The sequence below is a fragment of the Diprion similis genome, chromosome 3 (genome assembly GCF_021155765.1).
Source record: "Diprion similis isolate iyDipSimi1 chromosome 3, iyDipSimi1.1, whole genome shotgun sequence".
Taxonomy (NCBI): domain Eukaryota; kingdom Metazoa; phylum Arthropoda; class Insecta; order Hymenoptera; family Diprionidae; genus Diprion; species Diprion similis.
The window spans coordinates 13,590,743-13,612,758 of NC_060107.1; the positions used below are offsets into that span (position 1 = coordinate 13,590,743).

General features: G+C 37.4%; 1 protein-coding gene across 6 annotated transcripts in view; it reads left to right on the top strand.

The window, feature by feature from the left end:
• LOC124404519 overlaps window positions 1-22,016 on the top strand; it is a 68,560-nt gene that overhangs the window by 18,957 nt on the left and 27,587 nt on the right. For 4 of the 6 annotated variants that reach the window (XM_046878712.1, XM_046878715.1, XM_046878717.1 and 1 more), the window contains exons 4-9: window positions 11,127-11,421; window positions 15,259-15,633; window positions 17,720-18,028; window positions 18,330-18,749; window positions 19,827-20,183; window positions 20,836-21,281. In XM_046878712.1, coding sequence (XP_046734668.1) covers window positions 11,127-11,421; window positions 15,259-15,633; window positions 17,720-18,028; window positions 18,330-18,749; window positions 19,827-20,183; window positions 20,836-21,281 — 2,202 coding nt within the window. The remainder of the gene's footprint in view (window positions 1-11,126; window positions 11,422-15,258; window positions 15,634-17,719; window positions 18,029-18,329; window positions 18,750-19,826; window positions 20,184-20,835; window positions 21,282-22,016) is intronic. The other 2 variants (XM_046878714.1, XM_046878716.1) reach the window with 2 other exon arrangements.

The window sequence follows — 22,016 nt, forward strand, 5'->3', positions numbered from 1 at the left end:
TTAAGCGTGGAGCGAAGTTAATTATACGAACGAACATTTATTGTAATTTAAAAGATAATAGTTTCAATATAACGAAAAAATAAAGGCAAAAAAAGGTTGGCAGGGAGAAAGTGAGGTTAGGGTCGCGGGATGTCAGATTTTTTTTTGCAACAGCCCATGCGCAGTAGCAGACTTATTCTTTCGTCATAGAAACTGGTAGGTACTTTGCGTACGAAAAGCACGCATAAAAAAAAATGCGTTAAATATGCTCGCGTTATGTAAACTTATTTTTTTTCAAGAAGTGTGTTGACGCTGGTTTACTTCTGGAATTGTTTTTTAAGTTCTGAATGTCCGCCGGAATTCAGAGTTGGATTAAGCTGGGTTGCAATTGTCAAATTGTTCTGTTGCCAAGCCAAATGCCATCGGTAACTTCCCGTTGTACTAGTTATACATATCAGACTTTCTCACATTGTTGTTCGTATGTACAATGTCGTAAAAATACGAAAAGTATCGTAACTTTGTAAGAATCTGCGATCAATTTACACTTTTTTGGTTTTCAAATTCAACGGCTAATTGTATTGTAATTTCGAGGAAATTGTGGCGTAAATAGGAGAGGTGAATATTAATGTTGGAAATACCGCCTCATAATCAGTTTTACGATTTCACGTCATTATTATCATAACATGCGGGATGACTTGGTTGTTCGTTTTAAAAAACAAATATTTATCTACTTAATGAATTAACGCCGACATTATTTGTGAATTAAATCCAAATTCACTATATGTTACGCAACATGTATGATTATTATGGAAAAAGTATGTATTATATTATACTTATGTATGTACACTTTATATGTCTGCTGTGTAGAGTACTGATAATAATAATTAATTGCCTACGGTCTCTCGATATATAGAGTTTTTCGTAGCAGCGAGGCGTATGCATATATACATATATACCACACTGACCTACGCTACGAGAACTTTATTTTTACCTCGCGGTATATATCTAATTCACCTATATGTTCATCGCTTTAGTGTGTAATATGTGTATACGAAGTATGTTAATCTGAGTTTACATGGTTGGTGATAAAACGGATTTGTCGCGATAAGAGCTAGAGTCTAATTATTGTTGTACATACAGTTCTAATCGAGATGATGATGATGATGATGACAACGAAGCTCGATAGAGATTGAGAAGTGTAATATTTTGTGAGAACTATTCTACCTACCATGGAACAGCGCGATTAGACGGCCTGTCGTTAATTAGTAGATTGTACTATATATATTCTATACCTGGAATTTAACATAGCGTATTGACTCAAATAGAAAGTTTTACCCTTGATACTCATTTCCTCGTTCACCGAATCGTGAAATTTGGTTTTCGAGTCAAGCGTTTGCAGAATTGAAAAAAAAAAAATTCCATTTATTTTGTTAGCTCAGTGAAGAGTAACCGCGTTTTTTTTTTTTTTTTTTTTTTTTTTTTTTTAGGTCAACACCAAATTAATATTTGCTTATGGAAATTTTTTTTTTTTCCGTCCTGTAAAATTTCTCAAGGTGAAGCCTTGTGCACGCTGCAGTAAAAATATTGTTATACCAGATGCAGGCAATTCTGACGCAACGTTTTCGTTTTCAATACCAAGTATTCTCTAAACGGTTCGATTGGAGAATTGTGGAAAAATACTGTACAATCGTGAAATTGAAAATAGTTTTACACGTGATGGTATTTTTCTTGTCAGATAACATTTATACGCGGTATAAGTTTTCCACTTCACCTTACGTCAAGTTAAATCGAACTTTATTGGATGTCCATACCGAGAAAAGACAGTAAAACTTGGCTGGTTAAGTGGCCGACTGCGCATGCGCAAAATAATTGAACTCTATTGGTGGGGTAGATCGTTGCGCGGCAATATTTTCGACTACAAGACAGGGGAGCCAACTTATTCTGAACCGAGCATTAGATGTCAAACTCGTAGCAATTATTAGTCATCAATCCGTTAACAATAAAAGTTTTGCAATCCTTTTCAATTCACTACATGAACTATTTCGAATTTGCTTGACTTGAAAAAAAAACCACCGCAAGCCACGTTTGACAGCTGAAGTTTAAGGTGTCAAGCCTGCATGAAAACCCGCCGAAGCTCGCGCATGCGCAGTCAGACGCTCAATCCATTGAGTTTAAAAATTTCTTTTATATATAAATGCGCTTCGCGAGGTTGATTCTCTGCAATCTCACAGCTTGGCAAAATTTCGAATCCAGAGAATAAATTATCATACGTTTTTCGGAATACCGTTGATACGTAAAATGCGAAACTTGTAGGTATGTAATTATTTTTCATTATAGTTCAGTTCAGGGGTTAGGAATCGCTCTATTCGAGAATGGTCGTGCGGATGGGCAATGAGAATGAGGGAATGAATCGTGTCGAATCTATGTGCAGTTCATAGGTATACGAAAAAAGAAAGAATTATTACAGAAATAATCAAATTTTATTGTCATCTACTACAATCACACTCTAGTGACTAGTTGTGAAAGGGTATGTAGTAATATGTAGCTACAACATCATTATTGTTGGTGGAAAATCATTGGACGACTGACGATAATTTTATAACCTTATTTCAGAAATGCTATGTTGTCGAGTTAAATTCAAAATCATGTATGTACATATATGCCATTGCGAACATTAAGGGGGTTTCTAAGGGGGTTTGCTTTTTGTACAATAATATATCAGCTGCTTCTTAACTAAAAAATAATTATCGTGTAAAAAAACTCATTTATCGGTCAGATCAGTCAAATAGAACGCCTCAGGTAGTCACCACGCTGGTCTAATCCTAAAATCACGTGAAGATGCGTCATTGTTCACCAAGATTTTGATCTGACGTCATCAATTCATCGGGATACTTCATCTATGAGAAAGCTAAAGTGGTGAATGCTGATGTAATTCCAACTAGCGATCATCGCTATTGTTATTACATTTTGTGGTAAAATACGAAGTTGTATTACCACCAATTGTTGATGTGCTAGGCAAATTGAATGGTAGAACTAACCACGTTTCAGTTGTAATTGCACAATGGACTAGTGCAATAGCAACTGGAAAAAATTGCTATTGATGTTTCCTCGGCATTTCGTACAGCAAATCATATGCAATTGAAGTCGTTGAACATCGTGATAGCGCGATTTTAATACTTTTCGCATGTCAAAAGTTACGGCAAAAATTTAATTACGACGATACTGGAACTCATCAGCAAAATATTTTTTCTAACCACGATGCAACAAACGTAACTCGTGACTGAAATATCCCGTTACATAGAGTTATTCTCGACATGACCTGCTCGACTATATTGCAACTCGTCTAGTTTATAAGCGTAGAAAACTTTAGAAAAATATCACCAGCATGGTAGGCAATGTGGTTTTTAATACGCGAGAAGCGCGAGAAATTATGGTTGACTGTCACTTGTCAACCGGTCGATTCTAGGGAATTTGATTTTTCTGGTGGCGTTAGCTTCAGGCTGCGAGCGCGCATGTCAGCCAATCAAAATAAAAAAAGTTGAATCGCGCGCGCTACAAGCTGTTCCGGGTGGGGGTTAAAACTTAGAAGCGTCAATATTGCGAATGGACGATATATCGAAATTTCAAACATGTGAAAATAAAATAACGAAACATGAATCGTTCGAAATTTTGATCTTTGAAAGTATCGCTGATTAGAATGACACCTAACCAGTGACTCAAGATTTCGAACAATTCATCTTTCGTTATTTTATTTTCACACGTTTGAAATTTCGATATATAGTCCATTCGCAATATTGAACCTTCCAAGTTTTGACCCCCGCCTACAGGTTCTTTCAAAAAGAACGCCTGGCACAAAACCCAGCACCTTTGCAGTGACGCTGAAACTGCGTACCTACGTATAACATATCTGATCGAATGACCAAATCAAGCGTCAAAACAACAATAATACGTTGTGCGTGCAACATATATCTCAATATGCATACAGCAATACAAACATGGTATCTATAGCTTCACAAACAATGCGCTTTTCTCACACATATGTTGCCCCTTTTTTTCCATACATACGTAACTCGATGTATTATTATTCACATACGTTGTGTGTACGCACGTGTAACGCTATAAACACACGTATGAGATGCTCGCATCTCTTGCGTATCATGTATATATATATATACACTCACACACGCACACGCGTGTATCACTAAGTAGTGATACACGTATATGCACATGGGAAAGGCACCGAAAGGCTACGCTCGGCCGATGTCGGGGTGGTGGGCGGGCTTGCAGAAGGCGACGGAAAGAGGGACGTCGGTCAGTGACCGTTACGTCATCAGCTACCCCATCGGCCGTCGGAAGGCACGGCGCAGGTCGAACCCACGTGTTAGATTAACCTGTATTATGCGTGCGTGTAGGTACGTATATACCTGCGACGAACAACGATCAGTTGCAATCCTGCAGGTATAATATTGCGTACCTACTTCTGTACGGCACATTTTGTACTCGATCGTTCAGACGCTTTTCCTTATCTTGTGTGTATGTACATACCTATGGCTTTATTCATATACCGATTGTCGAATCGCATTCTCCGATTTACCTTATTATCCTTTAAGCCCGCTAGAAACAGTGATAAATTTATTCGATGGTTAGTATAATGCATCTTTTCGAATCCCAACACCAACAAGGTGTATGTACAAGAGTACTTGTAACATAGCTTCTTATACATATTAAACTGTTTGAAAATCGGGACATATTTTTTGGACATTGATTTTTGACGCATAAAATATCATTTCGAAGTACGTACGAGCGTAGTATTTTTAAACAAAGTTTAAAAGGTGGCTCGTAATGTGCTTAAATTTCATGCATGTTGGATAAATTTCGGGAGAATGAATAAGCCTCGAGTAGTTTATCACAGGTTTATCACAAATTGTTTGTTTTTGACGATGAACAGTTTATCGAGACGCATTTTTACGTGTGGTATACCTTATGTAACTGGAGTTGATGTACTTGTATTGGCTTCGTTGAGGATTATAATATGGGTAGCGAGTAACTTTTTTTTTTTTTTTTTTTTTTTTTGGGGAAATAACTGCCTAGCAGGAAATATTTGGCAAGTGAACTAATATTGGCGAATGTTGGCGTGAAAAAGAATATTGCATTTCGGTACTATATTTTATAGATGCTTTGGCTTTAGAATCAAATTGACAGGCTTAAAATATACAGTTATTGCCATAACGTAGGAAGAAGTCTAAAGTTATCAAAAGTCAAATGTATGCGTGTAGAAACATTCCATACCAATTACAGATCATTTCTTCATATTCGATTCATTCGTGGCTATATGTTGCGGTTATATGCGTTTATTATTAATACGGTTCAAGTTCGTAAAGTTTTACTAAGAATTTCGGCGAGCATGAAATTCACTCATACTAAATACGCACGTTAGAAGTGTGAGGTTAAAAGACAATGAATTAGTTGTTGAATGAATTTTTTATTCTCCATAGTTTACAGAATAGACTATGTATATTGTAAGAAACTTAAAGGATATATTTGGCTAGCTGTACTGCTCGATCGATTCTAACATGTGCGATACTTTGTAGAACAGCCGGTCCTTTGATCCTTTGAACAGGCCTTTCGTCTTGACGTTGTCAATTGGTCGAAAACTGTCATGAATTAATCATTTTATCGTGACACAGTCGTGCATTATGTGTTTATCAGGTTATTGTGTTTGTCATGAGCTGTGATGAACTTCAATAAACACATTCAGGCATAAAAAATATTGGAATTACAATGTTTTACTTCAAATCGCTTCAAAGTTCGATTTCAGTCTACTTTTTTTCAACAATGAATTGGCATTATTCAATATTCAATTTTTCAACGTTGCAACGATATGATTGATTACCAGCAACGAACGGTAATATTAAATTGATTAGGTACTGAAAAAGGAGAAAATCTGTTTTGGAGACTGTCTAGAAAATAGTCTTCTGAATAAAACGAGCCATTGTAAAGTAAAATCGAACTTAACTATCAGTTTTTTTGGATATTTTAAAGCGATTTGAAATGATACATCGATATCTAAATTACTGTTTTAGCTGCACTATTTCTTATTCTTATATTTCTAACGAGATTCTCACAGCTTGTAAATATAATAAGTTATGAATATTCAATGTATACGAACACTAGATTTTTTGCCAACCAATCTCCATTATATACGTATATATATATATATACATATAGTAGATGGAGAAGTATTTTAAGGCGGCCAGCAGCATTTCAGGTGGAATTATCCACCCCGAGGGAACCTGCCGTACAGCCGGGGGAAAAAAGGGTGTTTCCGGCAGACGGTTGTACAGGCCGTTGTTATTTTCGATAATCACGTTCTTGATGGGAGTGTCTCGCGTCCGCTCGTCCGTCCGTCGGGTGGCAAATAACTGCGGCGATCGTTGGAGCAGAAAATTATCAAAAATCACGACAGCTAAGCCCCCTCCGTTAATATCTATACGTAGATATTATTATTATACCTACTCGAATGCATCGCTACATCGTCAGGAATATGAATATTAAACGTTGGCGGGATGCGAATAGAAATTGAATTTTTCATCATTATTGGATTGTCAGTTGTCGATGCCGAAAATACATTTACTTCAGCTCAAACTTACTCACAAGCTTTTTTTTCTCATTAAGTGGTAAAACTTAACACCATTCATACTGAAATTGGGGTTTTGTTTGTTTTTATAGATATTAAAACATCTTATAGGTGTAAACAGAATACTCATGTTGGTATAATAACGTTTGAATTATGTGATGGAAGTAACTGTTTTTTCTGATGATAATTGTCAGTATTATTTTTTCTACAGGTAAATCCAACGTAAAATCTGTGATGGTTACATTTTTTCCATGAAATAAGGACTTAAAATTACTTTATTGTTGATTCAGCATCAAATTATCGTAACAATCACAAGAAAATATAGCACGTGTGAGCATATCAAGATTTTCGGTGTGCATGGATATAATAACGGAAATGCAGTTCACCTATAACGCTGAAATTAAGATCGTCTAGACAATATATTATAGATATATCGAACAAAGAAGCAGTATAGAACATAAGACGAGCGTTATGAGCTCCTCGTGGATATAACGTAACTCTTGTAACTATATAATACAGCCAAAAAGTAACGAATATATATAATAAAGCAAGAGTACTGCAATGCGGAGAGAATCCCTGCTCGTTTGTATTTTCTTTTTTTTTTTACCCCATAAAGTTAATCATGCAGGCATGCGCATATATAGGGAATTTTCAGAATGCGAAGAAAATATATTATCATATAATCCAGGATCAAGAAAATTCGTCGATCGAGAGAGATATCTTTATCCTGATCTTTCTATATATATATACTATTCCTAGTTGAATTCTGGAAAACAGTATGATAACTCAAACGTGCCCAGCGAAATATGCTACGGAGGAAGGTCTTAAAGCGGAAGTACCAAGGCGTTACGTGAGCCGCCTCCATGTTATACCCGCGCAGGCAAACCCTGCTCAAGGGATGCAGAGGGGATGACGACTCGAAAAAGGAGGGACCGAGTAAACTGGGGGGTACAGGGAATGTAGGGGAAAGGAAATAGTACATATGAAGAAGAGGGTAGAGATGAAAAAGGTCGGAGGAAAGCGGCGAGGGATTTTAGGCAGGCGCTACCGCCCTGTACATGTGCTATAACGTGTATTGTAACACGCGAGCGTACCAAACCCCGGGAAACACCCGGTCCACCAAAACGCGACCACCGCCGTTTCTACCGTACGGAATTAAATCCAAACATGAAGAGAGAAAACCCTTCCCAGTCGCGGCGATGTGGAGAATATAAGCGCGGAGTTGTGGAGGGGCGAAAGACCGCGGAACCCCCCTCCCTCAGACCTCAGATCACGTCCTCCAATGGCAGACCTCCGGTGAAAATACATCTCGCGCTGCCCGGCGCTGCGATTGGTTCGATGCTGCATCCAAAATGGCGGCGTTGTTTCTGCGCATGCGCTGCTGGGTTTGATCAAGACTGGGCTGCGGCGGATGTCTGGCGCAGGTGCGGTAGTAGCAACGGCAGCAGCTTCGTTTGCCGAATGTTGAGCATCGATGCGACGGAGGGGAAATCGAGGGGTCAACGCAACTGCCTTGGTGGTGGGGGCAGCCGACTAACGTCGACGAAAAGGCGGGGATCTTGGCTTGAACTTGCATATATAGACGGAGACTGATTGTGAGGCTCTCGATGCGACAGCCGGCAGTAGACACCAGATGGCCACTCGCTCCGATAGATGCGCGACGCTCTGCTGCGCTGGCGTATCTTCTTCTATTCGATTTGTACTTTTTCTTGGGTTCACCTGTAGGTCCTGCAGGCTCTGGCGGACGAGGGGCCAAGCCATGACACTGGAGCAGGGGTCGTAGCTTCGCTGTTCGTGTTTTCGGCAGGCTTGGACTCTGCCGATAGAGTCCTTTTCTTCTTTTCTTTCTCTTCTTCATCGTGCACGGAAGGAAATTTTGCTGAAATTGCAATATCCGTAATGTTGTAAAATTTTACGAGGCTGAAGTTGGTAACGTTAACGGAACCAAATATTAGGAAGAAAAATTGTTACCATGCAATATCGGAATGAGTTTCAAGGAGTTGGTTTTCGAAAATATTAGTATGTTTTGTTTGTCATGGTTTATCATATTTCAGACCCTTTTGAGACGAACTTAAAGGTGCGGATTAACGGTTTTTTCTGCACATGCATTTTTACAGTAACGTTACTAACTTCATTATCATTAAATTTTGTCGTACAAAGAATTACTAGACTGTTTCAGTAACACTGTTGTGATGTCAGTGAGAAGCACCGATGCATTTACTGCAAATATTTTTTAATTGTAGGATGAAATTTGTATCGTGTAGCTACAAAAACTTCAATTCACTGATTTACTACGAAATTCGGTGAAAATAGTAAAAGTTTTTTTGATATTGCTATTACATCAGCCCGTTGTATACTTACAAGTGAAATGTTGAAACTTCTACCATTCGGTTTGCCTGGAAAATCAATAATAAATTGGTGGTAATACAACCTTTGCAAGACAATTCACAGTTCACCACAAGATGTAGTAAGAAAAGCAATGATCGGTAGATGGAATTACGTCAGCATTCGCAATTTAGCTTTCTCGTAGATGAAGTAGCCCGATGAATTGCTGTTTCTTCTTCTTATTCTAACTTATTTTGTAGTTTTTTTTCTTCTTCCTCGATACGCGGAGAATTACCTGGTGACGCTATGACGAGTGGGTTCAATAGAAAATCTTATCATATATCGTTGATTTGGAATTTTAGTCATTGACCGTCAGTTAGCTAGAATATTATTGTGCCGAGACGAATATCAGTTTGTCATGGTCTGACGCAGCTGCTGTTTACCTGCAACCTCTGAACGAACCTCCGCTCACGTACCTCGTGTTCGTATGTATATGTAAGAGAGAAAATGTCCAGTTATGTTGGTGAGAGCTATGCTTTACCATGTAACCGTAACACGCCTGCAGAAAAGTGCCACGAATCCAAAGCTTAAAGCGACCGAGTAAAATAGTTGAAAATCATACTGCACGTAAACATTGACTCATAATAATTTAACTTCGTATTACGATGGACAGTTGGTCTGATTTGTAAAGCCTAATCAATCCGTGAAAGACGTTGGTATGAGAATCGACTGACGTTATTGAAGGAATCCAATCTTGAATGTTACACGCATTATATTTCGTATAATTATGTCCTCAGATAAAATTATATCCACGGGGTCAGCTACTCTGCTGATTGGGGCGTGTATAACTGACTTCAAAAGAGTTCACATTACTTGACGACGTCACTTGAAGTGAATACTAAAGATTTGTTACCTACTTCTTGAACCGCGTCGGGATACTTGGAGTCATGCAAAATCATTCAAAGTCATGTAAAGTAATGTAAAGTCACTTGAAGCTGCGAATTCACGTTCGATCGATCGTGAAGCCGGGTCACTGTTCAATTTTAACAAACTCACGAGTTGGAACATTCACAGTTTTTTTTTATGTGGATAACAGAGGCACAGATTTCCGTTTAGGCTGTGTCAATATTATGTCCAGCTTTTGCGAAACAAGCGTATAACTAATTTCTGTTTTCGTAAGGTAGGCGATTATTCGCGATGATCCCTTTGCTTTTATAACCGTTCATTCGAAAAGATTGATGTAGGTATATCCTAAAAACGCCTTGATTTAGGTACACGTTATTAATTATGAAAGATTTTTTCTACACGCGATGCTTACAAGACGATGAGGCCATCTATAGTGGATAGCAATGCTGTCGTAAGGAACCAAAATACCATTGGAATTTTCCACATTTTGAACGCTTTGATTGTTTTTTTACTGGAAAAATCTTGCAAACCGGAAAAAGTCAGGGAATGATCAGGAAATCATAAATCATAAATATGATTGGAATTTTTTCTCAGAGGAAGTTCGCGAGTTTTTAAGCTCGCCATAAACAGTGCTGTAAGTGTTGTGTTGATTCGGAAAAACGTAATATTAACTGTTACCAAAACACTTCTTTCCGTTTTACTACGAAAATTACTGCCTGACATTGGTAAATAAATTTACGTACGTTAACTATTGGATGATATTGAAAGCACTGTAATTTTTAAAGAATGTGAAAACTCCTATTTTCAAGTTCTAATATCTTGCATAGTCAGCGAATTTCAGAATCCAAAAAGCGTGTTACAATCCTGTAACACATAATTATGAGCAAAGATAAAATAAAGTAAAATTTTACATCGATATACAAGGCGCATGCTATTGTTATTTCAATTAACCAAAGTCTTAAAAGGTCTCACTTAACCTAATCATGTCACCATTTAACCAAAACAAAAAGTTCTCTCGATACAGGAAAAATTTTCAAAACACTCTATCCAGTAATATTGCTGTACATTTTTATTTTAATAACGGTTTTTCCTCTTTTCTTAACTTTTCTTTCAAACTGTGGGTACCGTTTATCCTTAAAAGGAAGAAACAAATTGACGAAAGTAGGTAAAGAGGATCCTCACAAACTGCACGGAAGTCTATAAAATAAATGATGATGTAACAAAAATGGCGACAAAACAACACAACCAATTTTAAGTTTCTTATTTTTGTCTGATTCAGGCCGACGCAGGAGTACATCAGCATCAAGAGCAGCAGTCCGGTGTCCCCCAGGGCTGGGGGTTCCTACGTCGGTCCCGGGGGTGCGGCAGGTCCTCCAGGAAGTGGAGGCGGCGGAGGCAACCCTGGAGGCGGCTACGTCGCCGTGCCGGGAAGCCTCCGCTACGTCAACCCTTACCCTCCTCCACCCTCTTCGACGCCCGTCAACCAGACACCCCCACCCCTACCCCCGCCCCAGACGGGGGCAGCGGCCGCCGCTGCCTACACCAGGGATGCCTACAGGAATGCGGCGTCTAGTGTGAGTGACCTTATATATATATATATATATATATATATATATATATATATATACCTTATACCTTCATCCATGCGCCAAGGTGCAAACACGCGTTAAAGGTGGAGCGGTGGACGAGGTGTGCAAAAACCTTCGCCCGCGCTTATATTATTCTGATATAATATGAAAATTTCATTTGTTCTCATTGTCACACAGTTTTCTCCTCCTTCTCTGTTCTGTTTCACTTTCTTGAATTTCACGACCGTCCGCGTCATTCACATTCTATATTTATTATATGTAACACTCGTCAACAGTACCATTACTGATAACGCGGGGAAAATGAAATTTACGGAATTATACTGTATCAGTTTGTTTTTATGTAAACTTACTGCGAGTGGCAGAATTATAGCGATACCCTGCAGCTTAGTTGAGAGAATCTAAGATTTAAATGAGGTTGAAGTTAGGTTGAGTTATCGTAATGATACAGTTTTAATTTTCATTTTTGGTGAACCGTAATGAAGTAGAAAATTTAGGCGTATTTATTTTCAACTCAACTTTTTTTTATTTCATCCAAAGTTTGTAAGATTGTTCGATACTAACTTCGACATTGTGTATAATAGAAACAGTTTGAAATCAGCATAGAATCAGTTGAAAATTATATCAATTGTTCGAGAAGAAATTGAAATGAAAATTTCGAAAAAAAAATAACGAATTATCTTATTGATAGGTAAAATAAATATTTTTAGAATGTCAAGTTAATCCGACATTGAACCTCGAGAGCTTACTCGATTTAAAAAGTAATACCCTATATATATATACATATATATTATTTAAATTTTCTATTTTTAAAGTTATTGCATAACAAGTTTAAGTTTGCATAAGGAAAATTGCAGTGCAGTGATAAAATCGTAAACACCACACGATCCGTTACAGTGTTTATTTTCGAAAACGTTAGTACAGTAGATAGTAAATGAATGAGAGAAGGACGCGAAATGCAACAAGAAAAAAAAAACAGCGTATATCTATCTACTGCGAAGTCCCGATAAAGTGTCGTTACGTTACGGAGTAATGTTACGTCCTGTTTTACTTATGCGTATAACGCGTAAAACGTGTTACGTGCGGTTAAAATGATTTACCTACGCCATTCGGTATATTGTATGTACGTACGTTAAAATAACTTGGACTCGTATCGGACGACCTTGAGTCCTTCTCCTCCTCCGTATACAATCGCTTTGATTATTCTTCACGAACACGTTTCACGGAAGTTCATTAAACATTAAATGTGCAGTCGTTCATCGGTGCTTGACGCAAACGAATCTCACTTATTCCTACCACATGATATGCATATATAGAGAATTCCGTTCAACTTAACCTATAATCGTGCGGTAAAATTTTCTGATTTTGTTGCAAGTTAGCCAATGTATATATAGTAGTACTCCGAAGTACAATCTGACGTATTTTTTCACGATATTACTCATCGTATCGAAGTTAAAAGCCGTTAAACTTCAAAGTTTCGAACAACTTTCTCGAGTTTGAAAAAATTAATGAGAATACTACGTGGAGTTGAAATCATTTTAAGATCTTGAAAAAAGTTATATCTTCATTGGTTTAAAAGTTGTGAATTATTTATCACTTTTATGATTCAATTTATTCTTTTTCATACATCGGGACGTTCTTAATAATCAAAAAGAAATTAATACGTAATTTTGGCAAAATTGCAGTATACACATATACGTATGCGAAGAATGCGTTACCATACGTATAACGTGAAAAACAGCATACTGAATTATCACACCGAATACCGAGAGTTAGACACAATATGCGCCCAGGGCTGGTAAGATTTTGTCCGCGAAAGACAGCTAACTCCGAAAATAACCGGATGAGTCTGGCCTGGGCGGAATAAGTTTTGCCCAATGCTGCTCGGTGTATTTGATGTGTTATCGTCTTCAAGACAATTTATTGACTGTAGAAAATTGTTCTTCACCGTATAATTGGAAGTAATAATAAATTACATTGCTGTGTAACAAAAAAAAAAAAAAATTTCTCTTTCTTATTATCATATGTAATTATAATAGATTTGATGCTCTTAAATCGAAATATAGTCATAAAAAATATGCTTTTCCTGTATAATCGTCAGAAAATCCATCTACCAGTATAATTCTAGTTATTTTTCACTTTCCTTTCTTTGTATATAATAGATTAGTGTTTCACGGCGAATCTCTTCTCTTTTTAATTTTCCCTTCAAATTCTCTTTCTATCAGTTCGAACTGGTTTTACTGTATATACAGATACTATTTAAATGAATTAAAGTAGTGTAAATTCAAAAACCAAACACAACAGACTTTTAAAAAAAAAACATATGTAATATATACGTGATAGCAAAAAATGGAACGCAGATATAGATTCAACACATTGAAACCTTCGTATCTATCATATTTTTTGTTTAAGGACGATTTCTTAGCAGATCTATGTTATCGGCAGAACATTCGTGTGATTGCAATGAGGTACATTGAGTTTTTTTTTCATTCATTCACAGACATTTTCGAGATCAACGATCTTCTCAACTATTGCTAGAATTCATACGATATATCGTCATTTTTACGGTCTCGTAACAAATAATTTACATGTGATCATGGTCTTCTATACGATGTTATCATTTGTTAGTTTATGAGATTGCAGCCCTATGTATGTATGTACATGATGAAAGATTCTTGTTTGTTTTATTACTTATTTATTCTCTATAGCGGATGTGTAAGAGGATTGCAAGACAAAATTCTCCTACGAATTCTTTATAAATGTAGCCAACTGCGCGAGGAGGTTAGACATTGTTAGCTGTTGAGCAGTTAGATTGCAAGGGCCGAGTGGGCGAGTGAAAGTTCTCCTCAACCATTGCGCGCCCACTTTGCTTACACCTGGTTCACGCGGAACACGAATTCAAGTTCTATTATTTGTTATTATAATATAACGCCCACGGTATTTCCTGTTGTTTTCTTTCAACCATGTAACATTCCATTCAGAATTTTTATCGCTTATAGCAGTGCTACGTCGTGTGAAAAATGTCAATGTTTACATGTAAATATTTACACATTCATGTGTCAAATATAAAATCGTAAGGCCAAGGACTGACTGCGTATGTCCAAAATCATTGAACTCTATTGGTCGACGAGATCGTACCGCGGAAATATTTCCATCTACAAGACAGGGGAGCCAACATACTTGAAACGGTACATGGTTTTTGAACCATCAACTGGCGAATTGTAATTGTGTTGTTACAATGATACTTAGCAGTCGTATTTCGTGTTCAATTAACTATAAAAGTTTGTCAATTTCAAATTTACATAACCTAAAAAAATTCTCAATACCTACCCAGTATCCATAGGCCGCATTTGACAGTTGGAGATAATTGAGGTGGTCAGCCTGCATAAATATATGACAAAGCTCGCGCATGCGCAGCTGGAACTCAACATTCTTGAAGTATCACAGTTTCCTCTTCTTATATGAATATTACACACGTATATCGCATTCGTTTGCTACAGTCGCTGTACTTCTATCTTCGTAAACTTGAATTAGATTTCGAGATGAAAAGATTATTTTCTAGAAAATATCAAGGATAACAACGTAACGTCGTGTCGAATATTTAGCGATAATTCTTCGACGTGTATATCCTCACAACGTTGGATAATCGTTCCCAAATGAAACCAAATATTCAAATATTAAAGTTCGCATTGAATTGGTCGATATCCAGCATGATCCTAATAACATTAGCATCGGTTGCGCCCTATACCATTTTTATCTATTAGCGTTTCCCCGCCAATTCTTCCTTTGTGATACACTAATTAATTTTTCAATTCACGATTTTAGGTGAACGAAAGGGTGGCAATAAGCGTAAGCAGTAGTCCAGTTTCCCAGGTCGGGGTCGGCCTCGGAGGTGCCGAGTACCTGGCTAGCAGCCGCCCCCGGATATCCCTACTTCCACCATCTTCCGTCGCACCTTCGCCAGCATCCGCTGCTCAGGAGTATCACGGGACTCCGTCCAGGACGTCGCGGGGTCTGATGCAAATGCAGACAGACCAATACTGCCCGAGGCCTGTCGACATTAACGCTCTTCAGGATGCACCTGCCTTCAAAAAGATCCGGCTAAGTCAGCCTCAATCCTCGATTCAAGGTCAAAACTCTGATGTCTGCATCAAGCAGGAGCACATACAGCTCCAACAGCCGCTTAGGATAGATACACGGGTGGGTTGTTCTGCCGATATTCAATGATTATGGAAAATATAGGGAATTTGCATGAACTGGCATTTTCAAATTCCACTATCTATACAAGAAAGGCAATCTGAATTATAATTATTTCCATAGACAAATGTTGAAATGAATTTTGCTTTTCGAAAATATTCATGATAAAAAATGAAAAAAAAATTGTCACTATTTTAAATTCTCATTTATCGTCATCCTGTGGACTCGCATTGCATGTCATAAGTTTACACAGTTCAGAAGTTTTTCACTAGAGGTAGTAACGCAGTACCATGGTCGCTGACTACAGATATACCTATAAAAACTGCTAGTCCTGGGTTACTTTTCGTAATGGTTTGCCGGGTTTGGGCGGGTTTAGAGGTGATTCGACAATCCTGCACTTGCAGACTCGTCTTATGGGATCCCAATATAACATTAAATTTTCTCCCCTGCCATTCAGCATTGCTTACTTGTACATTAGATTCCACATGGCTAGCAGTCTTTATACATACTCCGTCGTTAAATCTCCGGAATGCGAGGTTATATTATGCTATGGTCTTCATATTTTCGTTTGTTGAAAAGAAAACGATGAATTTTTATTTTTTTAATTAGAAAAAAAAAAAAAAACTTGATAGAAAAGATTCGAGATTTATGTGAAATAAATTAGGCCATAAATAAATCACCATTCTTATGATTTGCTGAATGAGGATAGGGGTGCTTTTGGTTGATGTTTCACACGGTCAAATCTAGTTTAAATGAAGGCTGATCTTGTAATTCCATTTTTTGTATGAAATAAGCACTTTCAAAAAGATTTGTTCTATAGTTATGAACCATTCAATCCAAAGTTTGCACTGAATAAACAATCAAAATTCATGCAAGTTTCTTATTTTGCTTTTATACACGTTTTGACTAAATCGAAACTTTCATTCGCCTTTGTTTCAATTGTGTCATCCGTCACACGATGCTTAATTGCGTCTCTCCAAAGTCAAAGAGGACTACATTTTAGCGAACCTGCTTTCATTGGGTTATATTTTGAGCATGTATGACTGACGATGAGTGTAAACAGTCCAGTTCTATTCAAGAAAATCATAATCATAAAAATGTGGTAACAGGCTGCCGACACACGACACTTGCAACCGATTTCCAGTCAAATAATATAAATATCATTTAAAGGTCTCCCCTCTTAGCAGGATGTAAAAGTGTTTTTGATGTGCCATAGGATAATGAATGGTTATTTAAATGATCAAAACTACGGCCTGTTTATAGACGAATAATTATATGAATATTGTTCTACCGGTTCCAAGTTTAAAATGAGCACAGCTGTTCTGACGTTACATATGTTTTTTAAATCCTCAACCCGTCATTACGACAGACAGTCGAGCTGCGATGTATATATAGTTGCTAAAATTAACTTTTGATGAAGCCTGCAGCATGCTTCTTTGTCCAGAAATGAATTCTCTTACCCTAATATCAACACCAGATTTTTCAGTTCTTTTAATTATGAAGCATAAATCATGCCTTTTCTAATTTTGATTTTTGTCAGCAAGTGAGTGACACTAGAATGTTTACTTACGATGTTATTAAAATCTCAAGGTAATGGGCTTGTACTTTAAGGAATACACAGCCTCCACATTCATTCAAGGAATTAATTAATTTTTTACTGACAAAATGAAATACTGTTACTACATTTTGATGTCGGTCTCTTGTGACGATAGTAAAACGTCGACGAGTTAAGGAGGGCAAGTTAAGAAGGGGCAGAAACAATATGAGCAGGTCTGACTATAACCAATAAGCCATACATACATTCTACCATTTATTCTCAAGGTCTTCATTTTTCCACCTCTTTACTGTTCAGTTCAGCTCTTTCATAAGGTTCTTAAGTTCTTAATATTCCGTGTGAATTTTCACGCAAGTCCAGAAGTATTTGCATAGTGTTATAAATGGTTATTAACCATTACAATCGTATCTAGATATCTTGTGGCTTATCTACGTGAAATCGTAAATAAGATATTGTATGGAGATATTTTTCTTCGTTTCTGTTTCCCTTGGTTTCTCTTTATTTTTTCGGTTCTATATGAAAATTTTGTCGTAGGAGCAGCCGACGGCAGGTGCATACACTCCACAAACAGAGGCAATTTCGCCAACGTTGCCAGAGCCTGGAACGCAGGAAGATGCGCAGTTCAGGACTACAAAAGATGATTTGCTGCAACAGATTGCTAAAGTAGATAGGGAGATCGCTAAGGCTGAATCCCAAATCAGTAAGTTGAAGAAGAAACAGCAAGAGCTTGAAGAGGCAGCGAACAAACCACTCGAAGCTCCTGGCATGAAGCGACCAGTCGAAGAACAGTCGCAACAACCCAAGCATCAATCTCTGGCCCAAAAGATATATGCAGAAAACAGAGTAAGCTTGTTTTCCATCAATAACAGATAAACTGTAGAAATTCATACGTTGAATTTTTTTTTTCCTATCTTTCAAAAGCATAAAAATTGTAGGAAATGAAAATTATGTAAGTAAAGTATACCGAGTCAATAAATGATCTTGTAGATACTTTGAAGCTACTTCATGTTTTTTATATTAATTTAAAAAAAAACGCTATTCTTCATCATCGAGACGATTCATAGAATCTTAGCTTGAGGAGTTGTAGGCCTGGTAACACATAAGTAATCCACCTAAATAACCATTGTAACAATTTTATTTTTAGAAAAAAGCCCAAGGAGCTCATCGGCTTCTGGATACATTGGGTCCAAGGGTTGAACTGCCTCTGTATAACCAACCTTCAGACACGCCGGTTTATCAGGAAAATAGGAGTAGGCATCAGGCGTGTATGAGAGCCAGACTGGTAGCGAGATTGAGGAGGGAGCATGTCGAACGTGCTTCGCTGCACCGACAACAGTCTCACACTTATGCTACTTTGGTCCAAGAATGGCATCGCAAGGTTGATCGCTTAGAAAGTACTCAAAAGAAGAAGACTAAGGAAAGTAAGAACCGCGAGTTCTTCGAAAAGGTCTTTCCTGAATTACGCAAGCAAAGAGAAGATAAGGAGCGCTTTAATCGTGTTGGGGCTCGGATCAAAAGTGAAGCGGACCTTGAAGAGATTCTGGATGGCTTACAGGAGCAGGAGGTATGCAGATTTTCAATCATTCTTCTCAAATTCAATGTATAACATATCAGGGTGGCACTCATCACAAAGACTTAGAAAATCGCAAATGTCAGGGGATTTCGTTTGGTGTGGATAGTTCAGGCAAATGTCCAAAAATTTTCTGTTAGTCATAGCAATTTGGCAATGACTTGTAATATTTCTTGAAATGCGCAGTCCTTCAATTTTCCAACTAATTATAATAATTTCAATAAGCTGTTCACAATTTTTCTTGTCACTTGCTATGCTTGATCGATTATCAGTATTTAGAGATGATAACACAATATTAATAACAGTGTGAATGTGTATGCTCAAATCAGAAATTTCATATTTATAAGTACGATTGCTTCCTATTTACAAACTAGTTGTGATTTCTGCGTTTTCAATGTTGAAAAAAATGCATTGCATTTCGGTAACGAAAACAGGGAGAAGTTTGGGAATTCTCAAGTCACTTAGCTAGTTATTGAACATTGTTCAAATCAATGCATGTCTGTCGTTTCATCGTTTTGCAATGTATAAGTAATTTACATGATTTTTATTCGTAGAGAATACATAAATAAATAACTAAGTACGTATGTCAGAAGACAATTGCAACCTTATGGTAACAAGTATTGCTGCCCACGTAGGCATGTCAAAATCCTGTAGGGCCGGTAACTGGTACGAGGAGTTTGGTATTGATTTTTTGTGAAGTTTAGTTACCCACTGCCACTTGAAGAGTTCTACTCATAGCTGAAAAGCGTTGACTTGTGTCTGAGCGGCTCTGGCAGTTCATCAAGAAACTAAAATCACCGATATCAGTGGTTTCACTCACCAAAAATATCTCAAATATTCCATTAAATAGCAACTAAAGTGAAACATAGAAAAATCTTGAAAGAATCTGAGTCAATTGTTAAAATTGTATACAACATTGGGGCATTTTACGTGGAAATCACAAACTTTTCGCTGGAATGATTTTGCTAATTCTCCTGTTGAGTAAATTATTACAGCTATGTATCAACATTTGAGACCCTTCGCTATTTCACTACATTTATGTACATACAAGCAATGTTATTTGTTTTTCAGATGGAAGACAAGAAGATGCGTTCATATGCTGTGATACCTCCATTGTTGTTGGATACAAAGCAGAGGCGAATTGCCTTCCAGAATCGGAACGGCCTTCTTCAACCTGAAGAACTGGAAGCTCTGCATAATGAACGGCGTCTAATCAATGTCTGGAGTCCAATGGAGCACGAACTTTTTAAAGAAAAATACTTACAGCATCCTAAAAACTTTGGAGCGATAGCTCAATCCCTTGAACATAAATCCGTACCAGATTGTGTTCTGCATTATTATCTCACTAAAAAGACAGAGAACTACAAACAGTTATTACGAAAGTCTAGACAACGCACCCGCAGCTCTCGAAATAATCCTAATAATAAGGTTTGTACTGTTTATATCTAGTAATTGAACAGGGAATAGTAAATTCAGCGTGGCCACTTTTCCGGGAAATCGGTAAAATCGGGAAATGTTAACAGATTTCGTAGAGGTCAGGAAATTTAAACGAATACTTATAGTTTTTCTGTGAAATTCAGCGAAACATGGTCTGCAATGCTGTATTTTAATTTTTCATTTACCACTAATATTTTCAATTAGCTGTTCTCTATTTTTCTTATTCACTGGAATCGCTCACTTATTAGTATTTTTTATATCTGATTTAGGTGATAATGATATTAACGACAGCGTGAATATATACGCTTTAGGCAGTGATTTAATATTTGCTAGTACTTATGAAATCCTGCTCTCTAGTATTGAACTCGATATGCAATTTTAACACCTTTTAAATTAACAAATGAATTATAGGCGAATATTATTGAATATTCAAAAGAAGTCAGGGACAAAGCGTAATTTCGATTACGGAAACCAGAAAAAATGAGGGATTTTTCAAATCCAAAATAAGTGGCTGCCCTGTTATATTGATAGAGAAAAAAGTAACGAAATGAACACAATTCTATGCAACATTCAGCTGAATGCAGTTTAAACCTCGTTCTGCTGGGAAAAGGGGTATAAAACCGTTTCGTCGTTTGTGTTTCAGGTAAACAATAGCAACTCGGGAATTGGGTCGATAGATATTCTCACTCCTGGTGTTACGACGAGGCTTCAGCGAGAGCAACAGCAGAAGACGCAGGAGAATCCTCAGAGCAACGCCACAACGAATACGACGAATACAACAGCGACAGTGGCAATGACAACGGCATCTACGCCGGCCAGTACGGCCGCTGTTACCGCTGCAAGTACTGTCACATCTTCGAGTACATCAAGTTCGAATACCCTCACAGACGCATGTACAACGACCACCACAATTACGCTTACCACAACTGCCACAACGAGCGTTACGACTACTCCAACAACGAGTAGTGCGAAGGACGCTAAAGATGCGAATAAAGAAAACAAGGACAGTAAAGAAGGCCTTATCAAAGACATCAAAGAGGAATCGCACTCTAGTTCCGAAACAGCCTCTGTAAAGGATACAAAACCCATGTAAGTAGTCTCCGAGCATCGCGCATCACAACTTTTACTTGAGCTCAGTGTACCGGGTAAATGCTGCAAAGGAAAACTTGTGCACCGTTGGTGCTAGCAGTGTGCACGTGGCTGGGAGGTTGTCCTTTCACTAGAGATTCTCTGTGTGTACGGGCGACTTTCTATCAGTTCATTCACATTGTTTCACACCCTCAAGGATGTCGTTCATGCTAAGCCATATTCTAGTACTACGGGAGAGGAGTCCATGTGATATTTTCATGAGTTTTTAAATGAATTTATTTTTATAAACGATATAGCTTGGATCGAGTAAGTCCAGGAAAAAAGTTGTTTCTATCAGATTTTTTACTATAATAGCTTTTATATTTTCATATCAACAACTGATTTACCAGACTTTTCTGATCTCAGTTATATGCATGAATGTAATAGGATGATTGTAAAATATAAAAAACTTTATGGAAATTACTTTCAAGTAGTATTGAAGTGTGAATAATTATGTGCGATATCCGATAAAGAATGATATGGAATACCTTGTATTAAAAATTTTACAACAGCTTGGAAGCTAGCGTGCAATTGATTCGAATTCGAAACTTGTCACCAGCCATAGAACGATTCTTTTTCATACAAATATTTTTATAACGAGACAAAATTATTTCGCACAAAAATTACAGTCATGTAATAATAACTGTAGAAAAAAGCATAATATTTTCTTAAATTTATCCTATAAATTCCGAATTT